Source organism: Melopsittacus undulatus, chromosome 5, assembly GCF_012275295.1.
Source record: "Melopsittacus undulatus isolate bMelUnd1 chromosome 5, bMelUnd1.mat.Z, whole genome shotgun sequence".
NCBI classification, from domain to species: Eukaryota; Metazoa; Chordata; class Aves; order Psittaciformes; family Psittaculidae; genus Melopsittacus; species Melopsittacus undulatus.
In genome coordinates, this window is record NC_047531.1 from 47,026,128 (window position 1) to 47,048,947 (window position 22,820).

General features: G+C 44.2%; 1 protein-coding gene across 7 annotated transcripts in view; it reads left to right on the forward strand.

The window, feature by feature from the left end:
- Window positions 1-22,820, forward strand: part of RBFOX2 (RNA binding fox-1 homolog 2) — a 166,184-nt gene that overhangs the window by 47,219 nt on the left and 96,145 nt on the right. The window contains exon 1 of one of the 7 annotated variants that reach the window (XM_005150397.4): window positions 10,911-11,043. The exons of the other annotated variants lie outside the window; for them this stretch is intronic. Within the exon in view, the coding sequence (XP_005150454.1) occupies window positions 11,029-11,043 (15 nt within the window). The 5' untranslated portion in view covers window positions 10,911-11,028. Of the gene's footprint in view, window positions 1-10,910; window positions 11,044-22,820 lie in introns of those variants that run through there. 7 annotated transcript variants of the gene reach the window in all.

Consider the following 22,820-nt stretch of genomic DNA (forward strand, 5'->3'; position numbering starts at 1 on the left):
TCACTTATTGAGGAGAGACTTCAGGTGCTGCCAGCAGATACATCCTTGCTTTTTCTGATCCGTTATTGCTGGTACACTTGGAGAGCATGGACTGCCCTTTCTTACAGATCAAGAGAAAAGCGGTGGCTAACGCTGGCCACAGTTAAATAGTCATCTCCATTCCTGGGGCACCTGTCACCCTGGCTCTTTGCCATGGTATCGCTAAGCTAAAACAGTGCTCCTCAATTCCAAGTGCTTGGAGAACATCTTGTTTTCCAGCCAGTTATGGCAGCTAGCTCCAATCCTTTGCAGAGTCTGAAGGAAGACTGACAGGGGCCAAAGGAGTATAAATGTCATGAGACTCCGGAGCTTTCTGCTGAAAGCTGAGATAGAGATATTTTACATCCTGTGGTATATGTAGCCAGATTTAGGCTCTTTGGTATTTCCAGTAGAATGGCATTTCAGAACTGGGAGCTGAACTCTGACAGCAGCGTTGTCCCCAGTTGCTGCCAGCTTCACCCCAGACAGAGAACTGCTCTATTTCATGAGCAGCTGCTGCTGTGGAGCAGAGCACGGAGAGAGTGATAGTCTCTGAAATAATTTGAAATATACTGGCACAACAGACAGATAGAGACATCCCTCTGAATTCCACTCAAGAATTAATCTAATCACTGCGTAATATGTTCTTACTGGTCTAGCCTACCTAAAGGGCAAATTTAACTACATTAGGCACAATTTGGAGCATTTGATTTCCTTCAGACTTAGAATTAGACTACAGCTGACTATCCATGTACATATTTTGAGGTTTCTGGGCGTCTCTAATCCAGTTTGTAGTGACATTACCATTAGATAACCATAGCAAGGCCTTTATCTGAAAAGAAACATGCATTCTTCAGGTCACACAAGGGTGAAAAAAGATCATTCTGGTCACTTTCTGGGAATTTGTGAGCAGGGAGGAATTTAATACGTTGTTGCTGGCTGCTTTATTATCAAAGCAAGTGGCTTCTCTAGTGTGTGCAGTAGCTGTCAGACAGAATGGCTACACTTCAAAGCTTAAATCTGGATTAAGATCAGATGAGAATTTATTGCATAGGACCTAGGGCACAGTAACTGTACATGTTGACTGTGGCCATAGTTACTCCATACCATTCATCTAATCTAAACCGAACGTGAGGGAAGCTGCTACTCATTCAGTTTGTCTTAGGGACTGGAAGAGTAGGGAAGTGCAATCAGTCTCTAATGGAGAGCTTAAGTTTTCCAGAAAAGGCATAAGAATTGAATTTACAGTACTGGGTTTTTTTGTTTGTTTTGGTATTTTTGTCATGGTAGGGTGTTGGGAAAAGAAGGGAAGGTGGAACAGCCTTAATACAAGCTCAGCTGAAGGTGTTTGAGGGTCACGGTATGTTTGTACCCTACAGACTGCAGCTGAGGACCAGATATATATCTGGTCTGCTCCTATGAGAACCAGAATCCTAAAGATTCAAGTATATCAGTTGACACACGTGCCAAGAAGTACATCTGAATTCATTGGGACATCCCATGTTATAAACTCAAGGTGTTTCCTGTACTCGGTGCACGTGAGATTTGCAGAATGCCCTGTTAAAAGACATAGGTATCTACCTGCATGTCTTCTTGGAAGTCCCATATTAAATATATACACTAAAAAGACTTTGAAGAATGGACTGGCTTATGAACCAGGAAACAAGTAGTGCAGTTAGCTTTTACATACACATGCTCTTCTAAACTGTCTTATGCTCATAATTCTCTGAGGAACCAGTCAAATCGAGGGAGCTCTTTGGTGCAGCCATGAGAATAATCTAGCTAGGTGGTGGTGGCACAGGTATGGTTAAGGACTGCTTTGCTCAGAATGAGATCAGAAGCAGAATTGCTTTTCTGACAACTGACCTTTGCTGACGACTGTGAATTGAAGTTGAGGATATTGTATTCTATAACTGAATTTTTCCAGTAGCATTTCTGTCCTCTAGAAATCTTTCTCTATATATCTATTTATGCCTCTTGTCTTATGCTTTATTAATGACTTTTACATTTGAACAGGCTGCTGTTCCTTTGTGTGGTTTGACAACTGCCAATACCCCTGCTGAAGTATTTTGCTTTTAGTTCTGTTAATGGCAATTTTGCCTGGATTTTCTTACTACCGTTATGTAATGGCAGTATCTGCAGTCCCCTGACACGTGTGTTTGGTCTCTTTCCACCCACCCTTACTTATCACAGGTTGATGTTGTGTTCCACTAAAGTCCTTAGCAATTCAGTTTTGTTGTTTCCCAGGAGCTGTCATTCAGTGTTTATCGGTGTTACCTCTTCATTAGCTGGAGTCATTCTTTTCTTCTCTGCTGGTTATATACTTGTGCCATTTCTGATGCTGAAGCCATATTTCAGGCAATCAGGTATTTTGTCTTCATTAGGTATGTAAGGCTTCTAGGTAATGTCTAGGTAATATATTTCTCAGAGGGTCAAATGAAAAATGTTACTTGAATAAAAGAAGAAATAAAGCAGCTGTCACAATAAGGATATAAAAAAAATGTGCACAATGTAGTATTTGTGAAGTTGATTCCTTACCTCTCATAGGTGTCTTTGCAGTCTGCCTCTGGGGTTTATTAGTCTTTGAGTCTGTTTAAGTTGGAGAGAATGCAGCTTATACTCTTTAAAAGGAATGTTAAAACCCAGACTTCAAACCAAGTGATACAAGGTAGAATTTCATTCCTGTTGCTAGGAACTTTACTATTGCAGGATTTGTAAACTGTGTTCTACACTGCAGTAAATTAGATCCCAATGTTACAGACACTTGTAGGTAAATATAGTAGCCATTATACCTTGATATAGTTGTATTGCCTAGGAATGACTACTGCTATTGAAAAGGAATTTGCTCAGGGCAAGAGGGTATCCATTACTTCCTGAATAGCTCACTAACATTGTTAACCTTCCTCTGCACAAACAAGCCAGGAGGAGTCCCTTTCTGCAGAATGGTGGTGTTCTGTATCAGTATTCCCCTTTATCAGCAGTAGGCCTAAGCCAAAGTTTCAGCAATATTAATAAACCCATGTGTGGTGCAGTAAAGAGAGCTTCATTCTGTCTTCTCCTTTCCCCACTGTTGCAATACTCTCATCTTCCTATCCTTTCTTAATTTGCTGGGCTGTTGCTGATGAATGACTGATGCATGTCGCATGGTAAGCACCGAGACAAGAAAAAGTGTTGTAATGATGCTATAGCTCCATTGATGAGGTAGTTGAAGCAGTGTCTCTTTCCACCTCAAGTCCCACACCTTGAACAGGCTAATACTTGGATGCCATCAGTTTATCCTTTTGCTTTGTGGACCATAAAGAGATGAGTTACTGATGTAGGAGCTGAGTTGCATTTTTTTTTTATTACTTCCTCTTCAAAATCCACAACCGAATAAATATCCTCTTTAGCATGGACAAAAAAGCCTAGGGCATAAAGAATCTTTCTGCCCTTTATAAGTTCAGCTGGGTGTTGTACTCCTGATTTGACACTAAAAATACACTTTTGCTGTAGGTTGATGCTGTGTAATACTTTGTACTACTTAATGGAAAAACTGAAGGGAGATCAAATACTGTTCTCTAGACATTACTAGTGAAGCTAGTAAGGCAGCTATTAGTTAACTTAAAAAAAAAAAGAAATATTTAAATACCAGTGTTAGGGGTTATTCTAATCCGCTCTTACATGTATCTAAATATATTTGCTATATGCCGGTTCAGTATGAACTTCAGACTAGGTCCAGTGTATGGTAAAATGGAGAAGATACAGCTTGAAGATGAAGCCTGGGGTGGCAGCACAACTGCAGAGGTGCTTTGCCTTGTGCAGACCTTAGGCTTGCTAGGTTTTCTTCAGAACACTGGGGGATTGCTGTCTTCACTCCTATTCCACCATAGTAAGGCTGACAGAAGTAATATGTGGAAGTTCCCAAAATCATTCCCAAAATATCCTGGGAGCAGTTGCGTCACCATTTAGTTTCTGCAGATGAATGCCCACAACAGTGTATTGCAGCCGTAAGAATTCCTTATATCTAAATGTTTGCATGCCCTTGAATGTTTAACTTTGAATTCACATTTTAGTTTTGTTGATGTGGATGTTCCTCAGTTCTAATTTAAAAGTGTATTTTTGTCTGGGAGCTCATTTTCAGCAAAGTACTTTTGCTTGCTACTGAGCTCGGTGTGGTTCTCCTGAAGGATTGACAGTGCCTTTCAGAATACTGCTCTTGACCGTACTTGTGAGGAGAGAAAGATCCAAAATAAAGTGTAAAAAGCTTTTCTTGGTACTTGTTGTCTTTTGTTTTCTTTTTTCCTCCTTTCTTCTTTTTTTTCCTCCTTCTTTCCTCCCTATGTACTTGAAAAGATAAACCTGTGGATTGAGACCTTCTGAAGTTTATTTAAGGACTTAAATTTAATGGCTGTGTGAAGTCAGTAGCCTGACAGTCCCTGAAAACTGTTGGTTTTGTTTGCATGTCAAGGTGTTTTATTGTTTCAGGCCCTCTGCTTTTTGTGGATGATAAACTAGCCCTTGATATTTTGCTTTTAAATAAGTAATCTCTGCTCAGAAGCCTCTTGCTGTGTAGCCGAACCATACCTACAGGACAGAGAATAGGGAATCCAGTTTTCCAGTAATGAAATGGGTTGCTCCATAACAAAATGTCTTTCTTCCCTTATAATATGCCAACATTTGGCTTATTTGCTTGGCAGAACATCTAAAAGGGATTGTGGTATTTTTCTGGGTGATTTATTGTGTGCACTTTGTATTCGTGCTTCCTTTCACAAACAGGATAATGCAGAAAGAGGCTTCCTGGAGTCCTTTTGGATGCTGACAGGAAATCTATCTTGTGGTTCAGAAATTCTGATAATCAGAGATAATGCCAGGATGCTGAGTGGAGGGAGGCTTCGCAAATGAGTAGTACTCTGCCACCAGGGTACTCTCCAGCGGCACCCAAAGGGGTAAACCAACCTCAAAGAAGATCCTCTTATCTCCATAGGAACTGCATGTGTGCCCAGGGCTGCCTTCTGTGCCTCTCTCCAGATAGCTCCCAGCCCCATCTCTAATCTTCTTTGGAAAAAAAAAAACAAAACAACAAACCAAAGTCAACCAACCAAACCAAATAATAGCCAAGACCCAAGGCATGCCCAGACCCTACAGCTAGCAAGAGTATGATTTCCCCTGTTCTCTTGCTGGTATGTTCTGCCAGAGGCAGATAAGCCATGGAAAGCAGCCACTGTGTTGGAGAAACATGCCTCTGAGCACCGCAGACCATGTCTCCTTTCCTATCTCCACTCAGACCTTTAGTAGATGGTGCTTGAAGTGTTTATTGTGGTGAGACAACAAGTGAGTCTTCATCCTTAGTCTGAATCTAGCTTCTGCATAAAATGTGGAAACTCGGACTGGCTCTCGGCTGTGAGGCCAACTGTTTTTCCTTTGGTTTGAAATAAGATTTCCCTCTTCAACCTGCCCCAACCTCCCCTCGCACGTTTCAGCTGAGGAAAACTGCACAGTGAAGAGGAGCACGGAGATTCAACAGCACTTCTTAACTATAAAAGAATTTCATCTTAGAGTTCAGGCTGTTTTTTAAAACTCTTTTATGGTTTTGTATTACAGGCGAGGTTGCTAGGAAGCCTTATTAAACATCAGGAGTAGATGTTTTTATGGTCAGTATTTTTCATTCAGGTATCCAAATGCTCTTCCAGATGCATTCAGGTGCACTATTTAGTTTGCGCTCCCCCTCCCGAGGCCTTCCACCTGCATCTTTGTTCTGCAACCATCCTGTTATCAGACCCCACTTCATCTTTTTGCTTCGCTCAGCATTGGGATATTATTTTAGCTCTCATTAGTGGAAAAGTTCCAAGCTGGATGCTTCTAGGAAAATTCAGATGCTTTGGAAATTGGTATTGGTGGCTTCACTGGTAACACTGCTTTCTTGTTGCAGTCTTCTGGTGTTGACAGAGGTATAATTGTTTGGCTGAGCTTAGCTAATAGCAGCAGAGCTTTAATAATACGAGCTCCAGCAAGCACCTGCATTTGGGGATGTCATTGCATCACAGTTGTACTTTTGGCCTTACAGCAGGTTTAATGTTAGTGCTGTAGTTAGGGCTTATTAGAGCTGCAAATACAGGTCATGTAGTTTGATGCAAACTGCTGGCTTTCCTGAGTGTCCCCATTGGAATATATTCACAGCTGTAGTTTGGTTAAAACCTACTTGTTATCTGGTTACATCCCTTTTGTTTGTAAGCTCGAGCTAGATAAGAGGACCACAGTGCTGTTTGTTGGGTGGCTGTTGGAACATCTTCCTTAGTCACTGCTGGAATGAAAAGCATTTTGTTATCACAGACTGCAACAGCTGAATTTTCTCCAAATATAGAACAGAAATACATATTGAATGCTTTGGTTCTTTCTTCAGTATTGGGGATGTTTCTACCTTTTCCCTGTAGTAGCAGGTCAAGGCAATTGCTGGGGTTGCTATTCTTGAGAAGCTTTGAAAAACTCACCGACTTCCAGCTCGGGCTGTGGATTTTGCCTCCTGTCGTTAGAATTTCCTGGTAAACTTTATTTGCCCCCTTCCTAATTTCCTTTCTGTTTCCTTCTCTCAACTTCATTTTTTTTTTCTTCACTTGCTAAAATATCTACAAGTATTCAAGTGCTGGAGATGTGACAGGGAAGCCCAACAAACAATCTGTCTGTCCAGGAAAAATATGTCAGTGTACCTGTGGTTCCACTGAAGTGCTGAGTATTTATGTAGATACACTGGTTTGGTCTCTATTCTCCTTTCATATATCCAAATGCAATTGTCACAATCATTTTTACTTAAGCTACCGCTAATTTCTGTTTTTACAATTGATTGCTCTTTTGTGTCAAGATAGAATTGAATATAGAGTTGCTCATTTTCAATGTAACAGTTCTTGAACTAAGAAATTGTTTTCTGTAATTTGGACGTTTCAAGGGTGTTCTTTGGCATTAGCCCCCCGATGCCTCATGCAAGTGTCGTTGCATTTAAAATTCCTGGTGATCAGATGGGTTTTTCCCTCTATTATGAAGAGATGCTTAGCAAGTCACTCATCCTGCATGCTGTCTAATGTGATTTCAGCAGTGTGAGGCAGACACACCAGCTCGTACTGTCTTGAGCTTTATCTGCTAGAATGTTAATCCAGGAGCATTTGAAATCATATGCCTCTGAGACACAATCAGCTAGAAACCGATAACATCAATCTGAAACTGCGCCTTACCTATTCCCTGTTTGCCCACTCAGATCTTTCCTAAATAGGCTAGAAGAATCTTTTGTAAATTATTTTTTAAGCATTTGGCATATGTGAAACTTACATACCAGCAGTATTTTGGGGGTTGAATTTATGCACACAGCTAAGCAAACGCAATCCTTTTATATGGAATTAAGGCTTTTGATACTGGTACAGAAGCAGGTAGAATTTTTTCTCTGTTTTACCAGTGCCTCTTATTTTGCCAAATACCTTGATATAATATTAAATAGGTGGTTACTTGCTCCCTTTTTTTCCTCTTTCCTTCCTTACCTCTCTAACAAGCGTTAGCGTCTTCGCTGGCTGCTTTCTTCCCCGTTCGCTTTGATTTACAGAGCAGCCTCCCACCAGAGAAGAGGGACCAGTGTTTCACTAGGCTACAGCTCTGAACAATTTTCTCTTAGCTGGGTATTATTAATTTCAAAATCTTTTTCTGTCTGCTTCTAATCCTTTTTGAGATGGGAAAGATCCCTGAGAGATCATGTATATTTCTACACACAGCAGCCTTCCAGGTTCCCTGACATATATCCTGTAAGGCGCTGCTGTTAGGATTAAGACAAAGCATTTGCAGAGGAGTTTAGCTACCTGTTTCAGAAGCCCATTTTAGTCATGTCCGTCTTTGTTTTCCTGGAATTAGACTCATTAACATACTGATGCCCTCTTGCTGCTTATGGAGGATTTTGTGTTCTCTTAAGATAAGTTTTCCAGAAAAAAAATGTCTTCTATTGCTATCTTTTACATACCAGCTAATGTAGTTTGAAGATCAGTGTAATCTGAATAAAAGCTTAAAGAAGGCCTGCTAGCTCATCTAGGGCTTCCCCCTACCCCTAAATTGTATTGGCCAAGTAGGAAATTTTCTTGTTTATAATCTGAAGGCCAGCATGGTTACCCCATTGCCACCAGTTCTGTCTGCAACACCGGTGCCTCTAGAGGCACCCTGCAGCAACATTTGCTGACGGGTCTGGGTACTTCTCTCACTGCTTGGGAATACTGAGCGTTGAGAAATCTGCTCTTGCAGTTCATCAAGAAGTGCTCCGGGACGACGGGATTTCATCACCAGAAGTCTGCTGCTCTCGGTAATCTTCCCATATACCTTCCACGGAGAGGTGGTGGCCTAGTACCAACAGTGGCAAGTGGATTCAAGCTGGTATTGGAATGATTCAAGGAGGGTCTATAGGTCATGTTTTGCTGTGGGGGTTGAATGTGACCTGTCCATCTGCGGAGTTGCTGGGATGATTTGTAACCAGTCTCAGTTGTTGAAATTAGGGAGAACAGATTTAGTCTGAAAGTGTTTCTTTTTTATCCTATGGGGATTAAAGATGAGAGTGCCTGGGTCATTCTTAAGATTAGTTTTAAGCACTCATATTTAAGTCTAAGAGTAAGATTTATTTGGGTTTCCTTGTCTGGAAATGTCTTCTCACTTTCTCTTCTGCACACAAGGAATCTCAGCTTTCATTAAAATGACAGTAAGATAATTTTTTTTGGATTGGGATTATGGATCAGAAGAAAACCTTGAAAATGCCATCAAGGTTATTTGGTGCAAGGTTATTTAGGCTGCCTGAGTGTGCAGTCTGGCTGAACTCACATAGCTATTGCTGCTGTGACCCTGCTGCTGAAATGTTTGTTGAAGTGTCCAACCCTGATAAAAATGTCAGCATTGATGCTGTTTCACTCCTTTTGGAGCACTGGAGAAGAGGTCTATGGATCACATGTTTTGCTCTGTGGAGACTGTGGTACATAGGTTTTGGTGCAGTAAGCAACCTGGTCTAGTGACAAGTGGCAGTGGGTTGTAACTAGATGATCTTTAAGGTCCCTTCCAACCCAAACCATTCTGTGATTCTAAATGAATTTTAGAAACATTGCTTTTTTTACCTGCTCCATCTGACCCATCATGCCAAAAGAGAGCAGATGGACAGCCTGCGAGATGCTGTTCTTGAACATTCGAGTTTCCTGAATCAAGACTTCTCCTCCTTCCCCTGAGCAGCGGGACTTGGGTTTTCCTGGCTGCTGGAAAGCTGAGCAGCATCCTGCCTGTCTCTAATGAGTGCGTCCGTGTGCCTGCAATGCCCTGGTCTCAGCAATAAGCCTTTTCTCTAGGTTTTCATGCAGGACTGCAACTTAGACCCTGTCAGCATCTCACATGCTCGTGCCTGTAGTTGTGACAAGCCTGGCCTGGGGTCTGGTTGTGGCTTGCTGAAGGTGAGGGGAGTGCAGGGAGTGCGGAGCCTGCTTGGGATATCTGCGCTGGTTGCAACCGGAGGCCCATCCATTTGTTGCTCCAAGAGGAGACAGGACTTGACTTGTGGGTGGAGCATGGCAGGCTGCATGGCTGCTTGCTTTGCTCCAAGCCCGCTGGATTGTGCCTCTTGTAATCTGTCGGTAAAGGAAGTAGAGCTGATATGTGGAAAAAGCACCATTTCTATATCTTTAGCTGAGATAAAAATACTTCTTCTAAACTCATTTCCAAGGAGACCAGTGCCTCAATGAAAACACGATTTATTTTTCTATTATATATATTCCTCCTTCCACCCTTCCCACCCCCCCTTCATTTGAGGTGAGGCCAATTTTAACATTGCGTTTGGAGCCCAGCAAGGGAATTCGGTTCTTCATCCTGAGGTGGGAAGGGAAGGGGGCGAGAAACCCGTTTTCCTGGTTTGGAAGAGCGGTTTAACTGATTAATGAGATGAGAGGTGACACTTGTCCTGTGGCACGGGCATGGGGGATGGGACGAGGAGCCGCTCGCATGGGGAAAGGCTTGCTGGAGCTTGTCGAAGGCGCTGGGGCAAGTGTATCGTGCACCCGCACTGGGGCTGCCTGAAACGGGAGCACGAGGCTTGCAAAGGTGCCTGCCCCTGTCAGACATGGGGGGAAGCTGCTGCCAGGCAGGCAGGAACCCGATACACTCAGAGGAACCGGAGCCAGCTGCTGCTTTCCCTTTAGCAATATACACAAAGTCTGTAAAATACTCATGCAGAGCCACCTGCGAAAGAAGATTAACCCCTTTATCTGTGAGGTGCTTCTCATGCTGACAGTGAGCTCCTGCGGGAGCTCCGAGGTGGTTGGCACACCACAGGTTTCCTCCTTAGCTCCAGGATTCCCGTAGTTGTGTTCCTCAGTGCCTGTCAGTGGTTAATGATTAAATACAGCTACTGAATTGTGACCGAATTTTTGGGTGTTTGCTAATGGGGTGGATGAAGACGTGCAGAACCTGCCTACAGCACCGTGCAGGGCTCTTGCATCTAAGGATGGTGCTGGAAGAAGCAAGTGGGAGGGAATGGGTCCTCACCACCAGTGACCTTGGAGGGCAATGCTCTGCCTCGTTCATATCTAAATATCCCTTTTCTAAAGTAAGCACACTGGGGCACTGGGAGCTGGGCTGCATTTATTACTAACCCCACCCATCCCTGCCTCTTGCAAGAATCTTGTGAGGCCGAGATTGTGTTTTTAGAAGCAGAATGACAGAGAGAAATTCCCTGGAGGCGAATGCAGAGTGTGTGCTGTGCACGCCAGTACAGACACACGGGGCTGGGAACTCCCAGGGAGAGATTAAGTGCCAGAGAAGAGCGCAGAACAGCCAGAGCTGGAGGAGGGGGGTGGAGGAGGAGGCGAGACGCTTTCTAAGCCTCAAACTGAGCCATTCGGATATTATATATATATTTTTTTTCCTTAAAAAAAACACCAAAAGCAAAAAACCCTCAACTAACCTCGGCCTCAACAGCCTCTCTGAAGTGCCTCTTGTGTTGCCGGATCACCTCACTGGGTTTGACGGACCCAGGCTAACATGATGTACCTCTGGGTGAGTAGAGAAGCGTGTGTGAGGGCTTGCACACTTTGCACATATAAGGAGTGGAAAGCTGAAGGACTCTGCACTAATGTGAGCGGCCTTCATTGTTGGGCTTAGCTCTCTGCAGCCTCTACACAGTGGGGCTGTAGTTTTCCCTTGTAGAAAAGAATGTTTAGAGCAAGTATTAACTGGGTATGGAGCAGGCTTTTCCTTCGGTTCTAAGTTCCTCTGGAGGGAGAAGTTTGGGGCAGGTGCCTCAGAGACAAAATGTTTGGTATAAAGCTGCTCACTGTCTGCCATCTGAGAGACCTGTGTGTATATATATTTATTAATTATTTTTTTCCCCTATGCATACGACTGTTCCCATGTGCCTGCACTTTATGGGATTTTGGTGTTACTGAGAGACAGCCCAGGGAGTGGAGGAGTGCTGCTGAAAGGCATTTGTAGTCACTGAAGTTTGAGAGGTGTAGGGAGGGAATAGATAAGTTTTGCCATTTGGGGCTTCAGGGAAGAAGCTTTTTCGACAGAAGTTGGATGCAGGGTTATTTTTCCAGAAGTGGTACAGCTCCTCAAATTTCTGGTGGAGTATGGAAATAATGTCAGGAAAAACACGTGTGAAGCGTTATACAGATCCAGCAGGCAAAGTAAAAGCATACATAAAACCATATATGTATTTTCAGCCTTTGAGTGAGAACTGGAATTTCCTCTGGAGCAGTCAGCTGTTAGGCTGCTCAGTTAGTCATCTACGTGAAGTTTTGTCTGCTCCTGGGCACCCTTGAGATCGGCAGTTCGCCCCTGCGTTCCTTACCTTGGATGCTCCAGGTGCAGAGTAATCAGTTCCCAAGTTTTTGTTTTGGGTCTTATAAAAATATCTGCAAGTCTGAAGGTGGAGGCTCTCCCTGCTGCTGCTTTTGGAGTCCAGCTTCCCATCACTCCCAGGGACAAACACTGGTTTATTTTAGCAACAAAGCGAGCTTTGGAAGCTGGGCAGAAGGATTTGACTTCCCTCCTTTGCACATACACATACTATCTTTGTTGCAGGGTAACTTGATTCTGTGCCGGGGTATGCACACTTGCTTGGTTTCATCCAGCTGGCTACAGTGGCAGGCACGTTCACCTTCCTTGCTCTTCCCCCTTGCCGCAGCCTGGCGTGCGGGACCCCAAAACGGGGTGCTGGGTTTTAGGGAGAAAGGCTGGACAGGCCCCATTGCTCAGGGAAGATCTGTGCTTCGTTTGGTGGGTGGGGTAAGAGGAGAAGTTAGTTCAGCCGTGCTGCTGCAGATTTTAGATAAGCGGTAAACAATGGAGATGTTCCTTACCGGCTGAAGCATGGAGGATGCTGGCTTGTGAGTGTGTGAGCTGAGGAGAATTGCCCTCTCTGGCAAGGGGTATGTGGGCACAGTAGTACAAAGCAGAGGGTGTCAGCCTGTGTAAAGAGCAGCTTTGGCCCAAAAGGTGAAGTGCTGTCCTAGATTCTTAAGAGAGGGTTGAGTTTTGGGACACTTGCTGGCACACCAGCACCGGTATCCCTCTGTGGGCTGCTGCTTCTGCCTGCACCCATAACTTTGGGCGGTGCTATTGCTATGCTTGCCTTGCAGTTCAACTTCAGAAAATAAGTGCTAAATGTTTGAATGGCTGAAGAAGTTTTAAGGGCGTCATCCAGGCATCGTGCCATGATAATTAAAAAAAAATAAAAATTAGTGAATTTGTGCTATCTGGGTATAATCTTTCCTTTCTCGGTACAAGTTACCCTGTTACTCTCAGGGAATCATCTCCTCCTCAGTCCTTTCAGGCATCTTTTCCTCTGTGCTCATTTGTGTTTCTGCTTTAAGCTCTTTTTATCCTGATGGGCTACATAACCTTTAGGAGTGAGAATACAGGGCCCTGAGTGACAGATCTGGTTTGATCTGGGGTTTACTTGCCTTGGCTATGCTGGTTTCTTGCTTCCCCTCTCACAGGTTCCTCTCCCTTTCCCCCTGCCCCTCTTTCCCTTCTTGTTCCCCATGCTGTGTCTTTTCAGTCCTGTGCCTCTTGTCCTTGGAATGCGAGGGCTTCAGTAGATACATGGTGATTTGTACTGAGTCATTCCTTAATTCAATGCATGAAGCTACATTAATGCAATGTTAAATTTGAGGTTTTAAATATGCAAGTCCTGAAATCCAGAATTAAGGTTCCCACAGCAACCATAATGTGTGTGTGTGTGTCCCCCAAGGGTGCACATTACAGAATTTTCTTCTTTGAAGAGATTGTGCAATACTGAATGCTGTCACACTTGACAAATAGTAAGATGAGAACGTACCTTCCTCTGCAGCTATAGTGTGGTGCAAGTACTAAACCCCAAACATCACAACAACCTGCAACATCACAGCCCCATCCTGATTATAATGCTGTCTCTGAGACAAAGTGGTGATGTAGCCTTGGTTCAGACTGACATTCCTGCTCTCTGAACTGTATTCCCTCGGGTGAAACTTCTTGCAGGATACCCTTAAATAAGGGCCTTGTAAACTGCAGGGGATTGTGGGCTGTGGGGAGCTGAAGAGTGGGAAACTTAAAGTATCTGCTCTGGTGACCTAATGCTTGGCATTGTGAGGGAAGGGAAGGTGGCAGACTAGCTGTGCCGATAAATAGCAAGAGAAACTATTTATCTTAACACTTTCATTGTGTAGGATGCAGTTGTATAAAGTCTTTCTGCAGTAGAGACAGTGTGGTAGTCTTTCTGATGTTGGAAACCGAACGCATACATCTGAGCATCAGTGTCGAAACTCAAGGAGTTTCAACATACAGGAGGTGTGTATAGGGGCTCTTTTTTTGTTCATGAGGGACCATCTAAAACTATTCTAGTGTCTTCATACACTCATCCCTGTTTACCTGCAGATGTGTGAGTCCTGAGTTGCTCAAGAGGACTCCTAGTCAGCAGTTACCATGGGGTAGTTTGGGCTATGAAGGTGAGGGGGTCTTTGCTTGGGAGGAAGTCTGTACTGACAACAACAGGGGCAGGCATTCTGCTGGCAGCAGCCAGGAGCAAAGTGGTTTGAGTGTGGGAAAAGTGTTCAACCCTTTTCTGGATAAGAAAGCCTATTTTTTCATTTATGAGCAGATGAATCTGTGTGTACTGTGAGTCATAAGATACAATCTAGAGTCATTTCATTCCAAGTATTTTCTAAAGAGCATGATGTGTTCTGAGAGTTGCATGTATGAATGTTGCCTTGTTGGAGGTCTGTTGTTACAAGAAAGGTTGAAAGGAAGGGGCAGCAGCCCTAGCAAGCAATTTATCAACCATCCTTCTCCTGTGCTCAAAGACAGCTGAAACTATCAAAGGCAGGAGGTACCAAGGCAGGGGAGGTCCATGCTGTTGCTAGGCTTCTGGTAGGAAAGCACTAGATACATCGCTCTGATCTCAGATTATAGTGGGTATAGATAATTTCCTCATTTCTCGCAGCCATGTACAGAGTACATGCTGAGTGTTTGTGAGAGGGCCGGCTGCCTATTGCAATGAGAAGGGATTTCTTTCTCTAGAGCCCTGTGAAAGTGAAGATCTTACCTAGACCTACTAATTACCATACAAGCAAGAATAGTACCAGTAAGCTTGCCAAGCTCATTTTGAAACGTTTTTTTGTTGGTTTTCTTCCTGACCTGCCTTTTACTTGCTGTTTTGTCACTTAAAAGCCTCTCTTTGCATTCACTGGAATAATTTTTCCCCCTAGGCTCCGAGCTCATCAGTTTTACCACCAAGGGACTGGAAATCCAACTCTGCTGCCAAATTTGGGTCTTAGCAACGTGCTCTCCCTCACACCAGGTCTTCCTATTATTTGTTTGGATTTTTTTTTTCATGAGAGGTAACTACAGCAGTGACAAGTACGGTCATTATGGTGTGGCTTTCAAAGCATGCATCTGATAGCAGCAAAGCAAGTGGCTATCCAAGGAAAACGGCCTCTTTGCTCTGTTCTGGTGCCAAGCCTGGGGCAGCTATTGCTGGGGAAGTCTGGCTGTGCCTATAGGTCTTTGGCTGGAACCTGTTTTGTAGGAATGGCAAGTAAACACGTTGGGCATCAACTCAAGCTCTGATGGGATGAAGAGCAGCAGTTACAGCCTCAGTCGGTGCCGAGAGAGGTTAAGATGTGGGACACGGTGGTTCTGAGCCTGCAGGAAGGTTTTCCTGAATGCATGTTAGAGATCAGTCCTGGGTGTGAATTTCTGTGAATATGGTAAAAAACACTTCATGTTATATAACACTGATTTTGGATTCTTGCTCCAGAGCAGCAAAGCCCTGGAGAATCATAAAATGGAGCTCATGGAAAAAATCCCTGAGCTGGTAGTCTGTGAGCCAATTCACCGGTCTGCAAGTCCCCATGGTGCCATGCTGTGGCCTGCATACGGAGCAGCGTGAACCCAGGAGTAATATAGTTATGTTTGTCCAGTACTACAACTGAGATAATGAGTTCTGCTGCTCGATAAGGTTTATTAGCTTTGATGCAGCACCTTGTGAACGTGGCTATGCTGCTTCCACACCCAAGGTACTCCCTGCACAGCTGGTTTGGGAATGCCTGTGTTGTGTTCCCCTGGGGGGGTTAATGTGATGAAACAACTTGCATCTATTTGCATCTAGGGTTTTATACAGGCTTTGGAGATTTGGGAAACAGAGAAATAAGAGTTTATGAAAAGAGATTATATAATGCGATCGCCTATGTTATTAGAGCACTATGAGCTGATAATCCAGGTGATTTTTTTCCAGTTCTGTGTTCCTGCAAGCCTGTAATCCTGGAAGATGCCAAGGTCACTGCTGAGACCACAAAACCTGGTGCAGCTCAAAAATGAGAAGGCATTTCAAATTAAGGTCCTGGCTTCAGAGAAGGCAGACTGAGGATCAGGGTGATCTATTCTGTAAGGCTACATTGGATTAATGTAAATCCAGGTAAAATCAGTGCACAGCACATTGCGATCACATTCAGGAATTTTCTTTCCTGATGAGTCTAAACAACAGAATTAGAGGGCTGGAGGCTGGCCGAGTCATTATGACTTTCTTCAGCAGCTCTTCTGCCTAGCTGCTGTATTTCCCACCTGTCCAAACAGCAAGGAGCACAGGGGACCCTGTTTGCTCTAAGCCTGTCCAAGTCTTGGGAGACTGACAGGACCAGGTCCTGTTAAAGTTAGTTTTTCACAAAACAGCCTGTTTATCTTGGAAGGAAGAGGATAAACCATAAGAGAATAAGAGGAGAATAAACCTCAGCCTTCCTGGTTTCCAGCTGAAAGCTTGAGGAAGAGTGCAGATAATAGCAGTTTGAGATTGAACATCTGTGTTTCCTGCACTTCCTGTGGTGCTTATTTGCAAATCTTGATTCCAGCGGCATCAGAACCTTACACTTGTCCTGACCCCCAAGGTTACAGCAGTGATATGGGAAAGGTCTTTGAGTGATATGAATTTGGACGGCCTTTTTGCTACAGCTCTGAGCAGTCTAGGGTATCAACTGTGTATGTGCATGGTGTGACTGGATGGCTTGTGTAGTTAGCTGGAAGAGATCCCTTTGTCCTTCAGTGAAGGCTACTGGGTACAGCAGGAGTTTGAGTCGGGTTGTGGGGTCAGGCAGAATGTTTGTTTTGGGAGTTTCAGTTTGGAGGAGGATCTGTAGTCTGTATCTGCAGCTCTGCATGGTACTCCATACCCAGTACTGTATGACGCATCCTGTGGCCGTGCCCTGAAGAGGCAGGCTTTGCTGATGGACCAGTGCAGATAGTTCTGTGCTGAAGTGGAAACAGGCTTAAAGGAAATTAAGAAATCAATTTAGGATGTGCTTGGTGCCCTCCAGGGCTAAGTTCTTTTGCCGAAAGTGTTAAAGATTCCTCAAAGCTGTGAAGAAATTTGAACAAGTAATTATGTTTTCCTTGTCTGTCCCTTAAATTTAGGTTTCATTGTTCTCAGAGTCCTGTGTCTCATGACTAATACACTGCCTGCACAATGCTCTGGCTGATTTTTTACCAGATGGTTCTTGGGTTTGTAGCTGAATCCAGGGCAAAGGCAGTTAGTTTTTCTCCTGCTTCAAGTGAAGCTTCAAATGAAACATGCTGTCCCCCACACAATGCTCTAATTGAAACTTGGACATAAGATAGTGATGAAGTGAAAATATTTTGACCAGATGACAGGTTTTTTTTAGATATTCTTAGGGATTATTATTCATCGTGCTTTAAGGAGCTGGCAGAGGATAATACTGGAACACTCCTCTGTACTTTTTATCATTTATAAATCATGTAGTATTGAAATAAAGCTTAAATGTAGAAAAATGCTGAAATTCAGATATGTATACGTGGGTAGAAAACAGAAAATGTGCAGTGTGATCTGCCTGCTGCTATTTTTTACTTTTTCATTTCTGTTGTAATGGCCTCCTTTTTCAGCCCACCCTCAATCACTACAGTGATGTCTGCTAGCATCCATGACGTAGGTACCATTTTGAATGGAGAAGCCTCCTAAGTAAGGATGAAGCATCTCTTAGGAAGCCGGCAATGCCTATTTGGCAGTGTACATGGGGCCTGTAACTCCATCAGGCCCATCGCAGTAATGCTGCATAGGCCTGTTGGATCCATCAGTAGCTTCACCCCAATTTATTACACTGAGAATTTTGGCTGCTTCCTCAGTGTTCAGCACAGTGAGGAGGAGCAGTGAATGCCAATTACTTTGGTCCAGCCAGCTGAAAAGGAGAAGCACTTTCGGCATAGGTGAAGCTATTGATTGGGGCATCTTTTAAGAAATGAGTGGTATCTGCATCTTAGAATTTTAGTGTTGGGGAATTCTTCTGCAGCAAAAGTTTTGCTGGAATATATACAGTGTATGTGTAATTGCTGCTTTTAAACACCTTTAGGACTCACAAGTACAGTAGAAATACAAGGTGCCTTAATGCTTTTTCCTTGGGGGGGGAGGGGGGTGTTGCTCTCCAGTGCAGCTCCTTAGCTGTCGTGAACTGCAGTGCAATAAACACCCTTTCTCTCTTCAGCCAAGCAGGGTGCTGATGGACATCCTCCCATTTAAACATGCACGGTTTTCTCTTCTACAAGGGTAAAAACTTTAAAAATAGTGCACATATCTATATAGAACTGAGTGCCTTGTCCTGTTCCCCTCTTTCCCTCCCCCCTGTACCAACTCAAATTACCAGGAAGCCTTGGAAACTTTGGGGCAGGGGAATAGAGGTGCAGCTGGCCCGCATGTGTTGCACCAGCTGTAATGCAAATGAAACATGCTGAAAGAGGCTTTTCTCACTTTTGTGATTCTTGGGTATTGTTGCACCATGGGGACATGCGACAATTTGTCTTAAATGTGTTTGCTGGTATGTTCTGCACACTATACTGCGTCCTTTGTTCCGTGCCGGCAAGAAACAATATCAGAATCCAATTGCTCGTCAGCAGCATGTCTGGATGCAGCTGGACTGTCCTCCTGGCTTCCTCATCCGCCAGTCCTGGGGTGATCCCATCACACTTGATACCACTTAATGTAGAGCTGGCTGGAACACAGACTTCAGTAAATCCTCAGCTTTCTTGGTGGGTTGGGCATGTTGTTACAAACCACATGGTTTTTGTCCTTTGTTTCTGAAAGTACTTATTACTCTTCTGTGAGAGGGCTGAAAGGGGAAGTCCCTGTAAGAGGACAACCTGCACACTGGCCTGTCTGCAGGTACCGGTCAACTTTTCCAGTGCTTACCCAAAGCGGTAAGACGTGGGCGCTGGACTTCAGTTCTGTAAAAACAAAAGCTGATGTTGATTTAATCCCATTACATTGCGTTGATCTCTCAACCACTGGACTCTTAGTAGGATTCCAGCTTTAATCCTGTAAGGATCAATCTGGCCCGTTGCTTTTCTGTCCTGATCCTAAATCCCCCTTTAATCTTGTTAATTATACCAGGCCTTTTTCGGCTTCATTTTTTTTTCCTCCCTGGTGAACCAGCAAAACCACATTAAATCTTCAAGTTGCTGTCTCTGACCTGGTGTTTTTACCCTTTGTTCATCCTGTTGAGGAGCAAGGTACTCCTGAAGGCTGGTTTAAACCATTTCACCTACATCAGCCTTTGGTGCCTGATGATTCAGACTCCCGTGGAGTCAGCTGGTCATGCTGTTGTGCTGAATCCTTCCTGGTTTTATCAGGATCTTTCTTCTTTTCCATCTGTATAGTGCTGTGTGAAGGGGGTGGGATACCATGGAACATGACAGCCACTTTCAAACACTTTCTTATTTTAAAGGAAAATGGGGTTTGGAACAGGATCCCATTGACTCTAGCATTGAGGGCTTTGGAGGAGAAGACCATGTCAGGTAATATGGAGCACTTCTAGGGTAACGAGGCTCTGAAAAGGGAGGAAGTTTCAGGGACAAGGCTCAGGTAGTCCCATGGTCCACAGATAGATTCTGAAGGTCATGGAGAAATTCAGCTGCTTACATCAGCCTTTTTATGTTTATATGTGTTCAGGGGCTTAAGGAGAGGAATAATGTGCATTCAGATTTGAGGCTCTTTATCTTCACATTGCACTGTCTGCAGACCTCCAAACCCAGTGCTGCCTTTTCTGTGTAATGCACAAGGCCAGTTTCTCACTGTGACAATCTGCTTCTGGCACTTGCAATAATAGAAACTAGCTGTGCTTAATGTATTCATCTCTGGTATTTCCTACACTGTAAAGAAGAAAACCAACCCAAAATTGCACCTACATTTGCTGTAACTCGATCAAGAGCTGACAGATCATTTCTGGAACATGTCTGTGCTGGGATCCTGACCGCTCTGCCAAATTTTATGCCTTTATCTTGCAGTGCTGTTCCTTTCCTCCTCCCTGTCCGTGCCACTCTGCCTCACTCAGCAGCAGCTTCTGCTTTTCCAGCCTTTCTGCCAGATCCTGACTTCCTACGATCTTGCCAGAGCACCATGGGTCTGATTCTTCTCTCCTTGCCAGAATGCAGGTCGTATGGATGCATTTGCCATAGAAGAGGTCAAGCTGATTCCCTTTTAAACCAGATTGAGAGGAAAGCTATTTTGGATCATGGAAGTTGAGTTCTATGGAGGTGTTGATTATAATTAAAGCAGTCCCTGTGTTTAGGTTTTGGAAAACACTTCGAGCTATGACAAGAGGTGGCAATTGCTTTTAAGCAAATGTGGGCATTTTCTCAGCAGTTCTAGGGTTAAGGAAATTGCAGAAGGGTGACATGGTGACTGTGTTCTCTTTTTTTGTGTGTTGCCAGTAGCAAGAAGGGGGAAACTTTGATTTCTAATCCGCTTTGGAGGAGGCTCCGTATCAGGGCTGCACAGAAACATCCAGTCAAGCAGCTCCTTTATCATAAAGGGGATTTTAATTAAAACTGTTCTCGCATCATGAGCGGAATGAGCGTCAGTGCCAGCTAGCCCTGTACTGGGCATTTATCTCCTTCAAACCACATTACCAGTAATTGCTGCATTAAATCAAAGTCATGGGGAGATTACAGGTCTGAATTGGGCCGGTGGCCGGTGCCAGTGTGGGGAGCTCCGTGCTGCTGACCCGCTGATATGGGAACCCCCTCTGCCCCCCAGCTGGAGATGAAGAGTCGGAGGGCTGCTGGATCCCAGGAAGCCCTTCTCATTATGGAATGGGAGGTTTTGTCATGACCCAGGAGGAGTGGCAGGCTGTATGCCTGAAGCATTTTAAGCTGCTGGTGTTTTTCTATTAACTTCCTTTTAAAACAAACCAACCCGAGAAGAAAACAAACCTTGTGGCATTGCCATCCCACCTCTTGCCCCTGTTCGGATCCACCACAGGCATTGCCTTTTGTTCACCTTCTGCTGCTTATTCCAGCCCTGAAACTCCAGAATAAATCACCTCGTCTCTTGACATACCCCTCCTTGTCACAACTCCGCTAACTCAGTCCCAATCTGCCCTGACGTGGGAGAGCCTCCCTCTTTCTTCACCTGTCTCTACACTGAGGAATTGTATCTTCCTTGACCTGTTGTTGCTTTGCCAACTATGGCTCATTAGTTTGTTTAATTATTTTTCTAGGTTTGTAAGCATTCTGTTGTCTCTTAGCTCTAGAGCAGCTGTTTCCTGTCTTCTTTTCCCTATACTTTGACCTTGGTGACTCCAAAAAACATCTGATCATCCTAGCGCTGCTCTTGCTTCCATTCTTAAGACCCCTGGCAGGGCAGGGCTGAGGAACGGCTGTGTCCACGTGAAGTTTTAGGCATGTGGACTGGCTGAGTAATTAGATCTATGTGGGCAATCAGTGAACTATCAAAATGTGACAGCTGGATTTCTAGGGGCTGTTATTAGATCTGTCTCATAATTGTAAAGAAGGTAAGACAGGAACAGAATGTGCAGAAAGCATGGCGTGGATTTTGTTTTTAATGTGGCTGTCAGTTTCTTCGTTTTCATCTTGATGGCAGTATTTTCCTGTCCTATGGCAGATAATCTGGGGCAGTTTGGCAGTGGCAGTTTTGCTTCATTTTGCCCAGAGATGCCTTTGGAAATCTGCCATTCTGAAGTTTGCTTCCTGCAGGGTTTGCGTATCTACCACATTCCTCTGCTGCAGAAAAGGGTCTTATTCCCAGCACCATACTGAGGACCCAGTAATATATATGAAAGAATATGCCTGCTAAAGCAGTTCAGTGGCAGGCTGTCGAGCGGTATTAGGTTTTCAAGATTCACACAAGTTCCTCAGAAGCTATCTAATTCAGAGCAGTTGCAGGAGGTGTGCCTGCTGTGCGCCTTCAGAGCTTGAAGTTGCAGCTTCTGCTTCATTACAGTGTGAGCTTGAGATGCAGCTGAAGTATTGCCCTACTTTAACTCTGGCCTACGCATGAATCTCTAGCCTGAGATAAGTGGTTCTTTTAAATTCATGCTAAGAAACCCATAAAGCCATAGAGGCTGAAGTTTGAGTGCTGCTGATATCCAAGCTGATAATGCAGGGGGGTTGCAGTTGATTTTTGCATTGGTAGTCTTGTTACCGTGAAGTTACTGCAGAGTAACTGGAGAGATCTGCAGAGAACATGAACCAAGTCTCTCATGGAGATTTCTTGATAATGACAGAAAACAGAGATAAGGGTTTTCATGGAAGCCAGGAAACCATCATTATGGCTTCCCAGTTTTGGGACAGAGGATGCAGATAGTAGCAAATTGGGGTCAATGAACATGTATAATTTTTTCCTTAGAGGTCACAGAAAGCTGCTGACAAGAGCAGGTACCTTGATCGTGCAGATGGCGCAACAGGAGAAAGCCCTTTGCTGGTTCTTGTTGTCCAGGGATTTCAGCTGCTGTGGGTTGTTTTAGAACTTCCTGGGAATTGATGCTAGCCTGGGAAATGGACTTTGGGCTGAACCATGTCTGTCCTTTTGACTCATTGGGAGAAGAGTGAGTAGCAGTTAGCTTACGTATCCGTAGCAGATCTCCATGCCCACATCTTGGGGCTCTGGGTGAGAATAAAAAGATGTCCAGAATTTTGATCACTCCTGCTTTCTCAGAAATGGTCAGGGCTCAAAACCCCCCAACCAACCAAACTCCAGGTGTTTGCTGCCTTTTACTACTTTTGTCTTAGTCTGAGGCAGAAAGTGATGTGAACACTGCCTCTTGCCCAAGAGCTGGCATAGCCTCAACATACCTCTTCTGTTCTCCACCACAGCCTTCTGCTTCTCCACTAAAACCACCAGAGGAGGGACACAGCAATAACTAGCACCTCTACCCCAACAAGAGTAGTCCCTGGGGTCACTCCCCTACATCAAAGCATGACTTGCTGCTGTCACCATTCATTTAGCATGCCTCGACTTTCCTCTTTTAGGGTACACACTGTATCGTTCTTGCCAA